The 8,432-nt window shown below is 37.8% G+C and overlaps 1 protein-coding gene across 3 annotated transcripts; it reads right to left on the reverse strand.

The window, feature by feature from the left end:
* Positions 1 to 174: 174 nt before the first annotated feature.
* LOC311501975 (uncharacterized protein) lies at positions 175 to 6,603 on the reverse strand. 3 transcript variants are annotated; one of them, XM_084564052.1, is made up of 9 exons: positions 6,248 to 6,603; positions 5,241 to 5,534; positions 4,922 to 4,987; positions 4,774 to 4,802; positions 4,671 to 4,691; positions 2,293 to 2,715; positions 1,567 to 1,797; positions 801 to 894; positions 175 to 557 (listed from the first exon to the last, which is right to left on the reverse strand). In XM_084564052.1, exons 2-9 carry the CDS (start codon positions 5,530 to 5,532, stop codon positions 394 to 396), a joined length of 1,320 nt encoding a protein of 439 aa, XP_084420178.1. In that variant the 5' UTR covers positions 5,533 to 5,534; positions 6,248 to 6,603; the 3' UTR covers positions 175 to 393. The 3 variants fall into 3 exon arrangements, with proteins under 3 accessions (XP_084420178.1, XP_084420176.1, XP_084420177.1); XM_084564050.1 differs by having other exon boundaries at positions 5,241 to 6,603; XM_084564051.1 differs by having other exon boundaries at positions 420 to 894; positions 5,241 to 6,603.
* Between the last annotated feature and the right edge of the window lie 1,829 nt (positions 6,604 to 8,432).

Genomic DNA, 8,432 nt, shown 5'->3' on the forward strand with positions numbered 1-8,432 from the left:
TGCAGCCGTCTGCAAACTCTCAACATGTCAGAAACGGTTTTCATTTCCACATTTCTGTTTTATTCAGTTTCTCCAACACAAATCACATCATTGTTGTTTAAGAAGAGAAAATAAAGAATGGACTCAACACATCAGAATAACAACAACTGAATTCATTAATTTTATTGAGAAATGAGCAGTGATGAGATGAAATACACAGCTTTGTACAATTTAGCTAAAAACAGAAAAACAGAAATCACTGAATGTGTTGAAATGTTGACTTTTTTTGTGTATTTTTCAAGTTCACTTTTAAAACAACGAAAACTGTAAGTATGACATTTTATAAATCCAAATAGAAACCGTTATTCTGTAGTCTTTTAGATTTTAAATTTTCTTTAAAATAACATGATTCAGTCAAAAAAAATAAATAAAAAGCAGCAAGAAATAGTCTGCATGGTGAACACTGGTCCAGGTCTCTCCCAGGCATGGATCATTATGTTCAGCACTAAATAAACCTGATGCTTCTCCAGATTCACAAGACAAACGCTCAGAGATAAATTCAGATCGTGTCAGAAAGTCTAAAATGAAAGAAAATATCAGATACAAAGTAGATTAATGCTTGTTCCTTCCATCAGCTGATTTTCTAAATCTGTATCACAATCTTTACATCTCTTCAATTTTAATAATTGTATTTCCTTGTATTTTTGCATTTGCTGTAAGAGGTATTATTTCCAGAAGCCTTTCTTCAAAGTCACTATTCAGTCTGATGCCAAATGCTTTCGTTAGAAGTGAAGAGTTCACGGAAAGTCGAACTATCTCACTGCTGATCTGTGCATCCAGCTCCGTCTCCGACCTGCCGGCATTCACGATCCCAATAATCTGAGCGATGACATTCTGGACAGCAGCGCTCTTCACCTGCACCGAAAACAGATTAAGACAAAAAGATATTAGACTAAAATGAGACGATATTACATATCAGAGAGGTGCACCTCTAGGATTACAAGTTAATTTCAAGGTCAAATTAGAGTCCATCTGTTCGGAAATTTCCATCAATGTAATGAGACTCAGGTGTCGTTCAGTTGCTGGTTTAGTTTAAATAAATCAGGGTTTTGACACAAAACATTTAAGCAGCTCTAGGTCCTTGAGTGACACCTTTATCATAGAGGTGAGATCAGCTGAAACATCAAATCCCTTAGAACGCCAACAGTATGTAAAGCCTTGGATACATCTTCAGAGCACAGATTCTAATTATGTATATCAGTGTTTCAGCCTGAAGATCTCACAGTTGATTCTGTTACAACACTGGAAGTCGTGTAAACAATATGTTTGGTGTTCAAAGGCTGACATCATCTGTAAGTTGTGAAAATACCGCTGCTTGGCAACTGTCGTCGTCTAGAGGCTAACAGTTAGCATGATAACGAGTAGATAACATAATGTAGGAAATGTAAAGTCATAATGAAAGGATATTAACATTTTCTCAAATTTAAACTATAATATCCAGTAACAAAATTGTGAATAATTTAACTCATGAGACAAAGTGTAAATTTATTTCAAACTCAGATTAAACTAAGAAAAAAACACATCTACCTTTAAAATCCTGGTATGGTCCGTTGAGTTCAGGGAGACTGTGTTATTGTAGTGATTGGTCTTTATGTTGATCACTCTGATGAAGTCTCCATCTGATTTTCCTCTCAGCTCACTGGTTTCTTTGCCCCAAAGGCGAACTGTGATGGAATCTGAGTCGTCATCAAGTGTGAACTCTTGCCTCTCTCTCTTCCTCCGCTTATTTTTTATTTTGATGTGTTCGACGGGACCAATCTGAGAAAAAAAACGACAGAAGATTAAAACAACTCTGGAAACAATGCTGGATACACCTAAACTGTATTGGGGGAAAGTTACTGGTGAAATCCCTTTCCTAGGCGTTGGATGAGGATCTTATGGACTGACTTGGTTTCCCATGGTGGACTTAACCTTCCCTTCAGCTAAGTTATATTGCCAACTTTCCAGGCTAATCACACTCCTGCCTGAGTCTCATTAAATTGATGGAAACACTTCTGAACACATGGACTCTAATTTGACCTTAAAATTAACTTAGAATCCTGGAGATGCACCTCACTGATATGTAATATTGGCTCATTTTCCTGAATAATCAAATACACAAGACTAATATTTCTGTTTCATGTCTTTGATTGGGTTCTCTTTGTCTACTTTCAGGATGTTTTGAGTCTTCTAAAACTTCTAAGCTGCTCTTTTAGTCTTGCAGGTACATCCAACCAGACTGTTTGTGCCACTGTATGTCTGATGGGAACTTACCTGTTTTAGAGTTCCTTCCACACTCACAATTGTCTTGTCTTCATAAATTTTGGCCTTTGCGATGGAACAAACTGGCTTCTGGAAATAAATCAGCATCTGAGCTTCCAGCTCCAGATCCTCAGGGATGTTCAGAGCACTTGTCTTTGAAAAATAGCTTTTTTTGGTGACTTTCATGAGCTCCTCCTCCATGAGTATGTTTCTGAACGTGTAGTAGGTCTTCTCCTTGAATTGCTTGAAGAGCTCTTTTCCATACACCATCACTTTAATGAAGCCTGTGTCGTCAGCCACTCCCATGTAAAAGCAAAACTTCTCATCCTTGGTTTTTGTCTGATATGTTTGCACACCTGATTTCTGCACCACCTTCCCGACTATGGCTTTTTGGCCAAGGTCACGGTCAATCTTCAGATGACGGATGGATTTTCTCTGTGAAGAAATCAACATATAGTTTAAAAATGTTGCATCTTTCAGAATTTTCTACATTTCTGCATAAAAATTACTGACAACTTCAGTGGAGTCCTGAAAGTAGACAAAGAGAACCCAATCAAAGACATGAAACAGAAATATTATATTTGTGTATTTGTTTATTCAGAAAAATTAGCCAATATTACATATCAGTGAGGTGCACCTCTAGAATTCTTCAGTGATGTGGCACAGAGGCTGTCCAGTTAAAAAACAGACTAATTGATACGTTGCTGCGAAAGGCTGGAATCCCCGACTTGTCCGGAAGCTTAGAGCACACCAGCATGATTTGGCACCAAATTCAGTTAGCAAAGTGAGAGAAGAGAGACCTGCATGTCGTATTCCTAGACCTGGCTAATGCTTTTGGGTCAGTACCACATAGTCTGCTATGGGAAGCATTGCACTTCTTTAGAGTCCCATGTAGTATTAAAAGACTAGTCAAAGCCTGCTTTTCAGATATACAACTCTTTATCTCTTTACTCTCCGCTTTACCACAGCAGAGTACACTACAGTGTGGCAGCAGTTGGAGGCAGGCATCATGGCAGGGTGTTCAATCGCCTCTCCCCAATTAGGACCTAAATGGATGACATGAAGACTACAACGTCAACCACTCCTTGTCAACCGAAAAGAGGCAGTACAGCAAGCACAGGCAGCCCTTAGGCATAGAGATATCATAGGCCACATACAGCAAGGGAGTGGAGGCTTAGGGCTGTGTGCAGAAAAACCTCTGTGGAGCAAGGCATCAGCAGTAGAAAGGAGAAAGATGGTAGTGGAAGAGGTACAGAAACAAGAGGAAGCAGTAAGATGCACTAAGGCAGTGTCACAGGCTAGGCAAGGACAATGGGTGAACTGGGAGAGTGTGGAGAAAAGGAAGTTAAAGTGGAGAGAGCTTTGGAGCATGGAGGCCAGCAGGATTAGATTCATGATAGGGGCTACTTATGATGTGCTGCCAACTCCCCAGAACCTAAACCAGCGGGTAGGTGAGGATGCTGCCTTCCCGCTGTGTGCTTGTGTATGTACATATGTACAGAGGGTCCGTGTGTGGCCGGTGGAGGAGGGCTGCAAAATCCATGCCATTGCTCTTCTAAATGAGCTGGGCATACATGGCAAAAGCCAGAGGGTTGCGATAAGCAACATGTCCCTGGTAGCAGAGCGAGCAAGTGAATGGCTGTGGGTAAGGAGCAAACATGCTAGCTGAGGAGCTCGATAAAGGTACGGCTGGCTAAGAAACTTTAGTATTTGGATTGTGGTTCAGTCTACATCAACATTTCATTTAAGTTTGATTGTTTGCTCTGATTTCTGCATAAAAGGGCTATGTTAATTTCTGAGTTGTTGAAAGTCACTGAATGGTGGGAAAAATGGGGCTGTGAAGTGGCAGCGTGGAGGGGGGGTGACTGAAGCAGTTCATGTGAGGAAACCCACCAACATCTCAGAACTGAAGTGGTACTGTTCTGAGGAATGGGCTTAAATTCCTCCAAGTAAACAACTGATCAGCAGTTACCAGAAAGATTTAGTTGATGTTATGCTGCACAAGGAGGTCACCACAGACACTGGAAACAAGGGTTCATATATTTTAACACCCCACTAAGGGCTCATTTTACTGAATAAACATATACACTAGCATAATATTTCTGTTCCATGTGTTTGATTGGGTTCTCTTTGTCTACTTTCAGGGCTTGTTTTGAGTCATTTTTATTCAGAAATGTAGAAAATTCTTTTAATAGAGTACAAACAAAAATAAATGTCAAAACAACATCAGATGTACAGGATGGTGGAACAGTGGTTAGCGCTGGTGCCTCTGGTTCAAATCCCCGGAGTGGAGAAGATTCAATTCTCATCCGACCATGCCATTCCGTTGCATAATGACAAATAAAGCACTTTACTTACTTTAGTTTAAGGACTCAAATAACTCCACTCACCCATGATGGAATTTCTTTGTCCTGTAAAATAAAAAGGTTGGACTTTAAATAGAGTCAATATCTAAAACTGTGAAGTTTAAAGGACTTTGATCAGAGCTGTTACCTCGTCAGGCTTTTTCCTCTTTGGTTCATCTTTAAAACAAGAAACATGAGTTTTTAGTGTTTCATCCTCTATCAGTTTTATTTTCAAGTGATAAAACATTTCAGACCGTAAATATAGTAAAAACACATCTTTCATGGTGTTAACTCACCGACTACAGCCTCATTTTCTTTATCCGTGGAATCTGAATCACTCACAACCTTGTTCTTCTTAAATTCTGAAAATTAGTTAAAAGTTTAATTTAACATCACATCAGAGTGTTTTATATAGAGTTTAAGAACAAAACAAAGTCACTTTATATTTAGGTGCAGATTATAGGGGGGAAATTAATATAGAAAACACAAAGGAGGAGGCAGAGGAGGAGAAGAAGAAGAGGAGGAGGATTAAGGAAGGGGAGGAGAAAGAGGAATGTCCACAAAGACTAAATCAACTTTTCATAAAATCCAGATTCTCAGTGTCGATCGACTCACTCCTTTTCGTTCTCTCCTTCAGTTTGTCCATGAAAGGACTCAGCAGATTCTGGATCTTTTCATCATTCCTGGGAATCTTCTTCATGATCTCACTGACCTCAGAGATGGAGTCCTTTAATCCATAGTGCTGGACGATCACATGCACCATCTCCACTAAGGACTTTCCTGCCTTCAGACCTCGAGGTATGCGTTCAAGATGTGACAGCATCTTCTCGTACTCTTGCTTGTCCAGCTCTTCCAGAACAGACATCAGAGTCTCCTTCCACTTCCTCTCTGAGATCTCCCTGGACATGTCTGACATGAAGAGAGACCACGGACTCACTGGTCTACAAGACATTCATCCAAACTTCTTCATACCAGAGAACCACTTTGAGACATTTTGCTTTCAGGAAATACTTAGATATTATGATGATGATTTATGATATGATGATTTTATATAATAAGGTTAGATGGAAACAATATGTTAAACCTTAGCTAACACAGCTAGCTCTGTAGTAAAGTTGTTCTGGAGTCCCTCCATTAGGAACTGATTATCCGGCTGCTCTGTCAAGGGAGAATCACTGAGGAGGTTAGTCAGATCGTGTGGGCAGGGTTTAATGTGGTGATGGACAGAACAGTAGTCATACACGTCACTTGTTTACTACTAAATGTCTCGTTTGGAGAAGATCACTGGTTAGAGTCAGGAAATAGGATGAACAGTAGAGATTAAGACATTTGTAGAGAAGCAAACGTTACATGATTCTTTGCTCTGACTGGTTGGAGCTCTATCCAGCTGATGCAGAGATACTTTTTTCCTCTGTATCATAATGAAATCTAGATTTAGTCTGGATGCTAGGCTACTGAAAAATAACATACATTTACATAAAGCAGACCCCTTTACTGACTGTAATTGACTAATTCTTTCTTTCTAAATGAGTTTTTAACATTTAATTATTCTTTAACTCTTTAACCAGAGCCACCAAATAAACATTTAACTAAGAAACATTAGTGTTTTAATAAATACTCACTTTCTTCTGTTTAATGTCGTCGTCTGAAACAGAAACAAAAATATTTTGCAGAAAGTGGCGGGAAGAGGAAACCTCTCAGTTCTCCTGAGCCGTGCAGGAAGACTTGGTAGAGACCGACTTTTATACAGCTATATAAAACCGTTATAACCCTCCCTGTCAATCTAAATTAGTTGCTAGAATACTCTGTTTTCTGACTAGATTTATTTAGTTGGAGTTTGTAGATCTGACTGCTGATCCTCGTTCTGTCCCGGCTCAGAGCTGAATTACTTTCACCACTACCCGTCTCCTCCTGAGGACAGTGGTTCAGCCCACCATGATCCCGCCCACACAGCAGCGCCATAATGACTGCAGGAACTAGTGGCGTGCGACTGTTTTTTTTTTTTTTGTTTTTTTTTCCAATCTTTATTTAAATTCATCACCAATGACAAATAGACAATACTGAACATGGGGTACATACATTCGACTCAATTAGAGGACCCAAAGGCTTTGTGGAGAAAATAACTAAATTTAAAAAAAAATTTGAATAAATAAGTGGATAAATAAAAATCACAGTGAGGATCTCAAGGCTCTGTAGAGAGCTACAGTCCGGATGGCCTTCCTGGTAGTTAGTCTTGTTAATGTATCAAAATATATCCTCATTTCATTTTTAAATTGGTGTATATTGGGTTTTCTTTCAGTCCATTTGCATTTATGTACGTAAAATCGTCCAAATAATATAAAAAGGTTTAACAGAAAGACATGACTTTGGTCCATAACTTTTTTTTTCAAAGTAAAAAATAACATCCCTTTTTTGCAGGTTGATCTTAATCCCACATAGTGATTCAAACATATTTTCAACATCAATCCAGAAGAACTTTACATAGATACAATCATAAAATAAATGTACAATCATTTCTGTCTCAATTTTACAGAATACACAGGAATCAGAGAGATCAGGTCTGCATTTTTTGAGAAAATAGTTCGTTGGGTAAATTAGGTGTATCATTTTATAATGAACATCATTCACTTTATTGTTGATCAAATATTTTTTATAGTATATCCAAACCAATTTCCAGTTAATTCCGTCAAAAAGACCATTCCAATAACTTTTGGCACGAGAATTAATAGAGCATTGCAACATATGTCTAAACAATTTATTATTAGATTTTTTATCTTTAATATTGATGCCATTCAGCAGGATATCAGTCTTCAACATTGGTTGTTCATTAAACACATTGCTGCCTTGTAATAGTCTTAAGAAGCATGTTGGTATCGCATCAAACACTATACAATATTCTCGTGCCGGTATTGGAATACCGAAGGTCTTTAAAAAGTCTGCGTATAAAAGTAATTGACCGCTCTCGTTGAGCAATTGTGATATGAACAGAATCTTGTTTCTTACCCAATTATCAAAAAAGATTGATTTATTTTTATATCTGATGTTTTTATTATTCCAAATTAAGTGTTTGTGGGGAGAGAAATTATGTTTGTATATAAGAAGCCAACATAAAAGCGCCTGCCTGTGAAAATTAGATGTCAAACTCACATTTGAGAAGAAATTCTAATTCTATACCACCTATTTTTTCAGAAATAAGATTGGGAAATAAGTACCATAATTTATCTTTATTTTGGATGTAATGTTTAATCCAGGTCACTTTAAAAACTATGTTAGATGAATGAAAGTCCAGCTTAATCCTCCTTGACAGTCTGAATTACATGACACACTCCTGTTTAGGTAGTGAGACTTGTTTTTCCATAGAAAGTTGAATAAGATAGAATCTATTATTTTTTTCAATTGAGTTGGGTACATCTAATACTTTCGCTGGATAAACAAGACGTGATAAACCTTCAGTTTTGGACGAAAGTACCCGACCTTTGAGTGATAAATCCCTCATGAGCCACATGTTAAATTTATTTTTAATTTTTGGAATAAGGGGTTGGAAGTTTGAATCTATTCTGTTTGTTTGATTTTTACAAATATTTATTCCTAAATATGTTACCTCCTCTTTAAAAGAAATACCTTCAATTTCCCAGACAGACAATTTCCGCTGAATGAATATTGACATCTTTAAGAGGAAAAAGGGTGCACTTTTTAATATTTAGAGTTAGACCTGTCACCTTAGAGAACATATTAAGACAATTTATGATTTTCTTAATCTGCATTTTGTCCTTTAAAAAGATAGCACTATCATCAGCCAGCTGGCAA

Source organism: Chelon labrosus, assembly GCF_963514085.1.
Source record: "Chelon labrosus genome assembly, chromosome: 17".
NCBI lineage: Eukaryota > Metazoa > Chordata > Actinopteri > Mugiliformes > Mugilidae > Chelon > Chelon labrosus.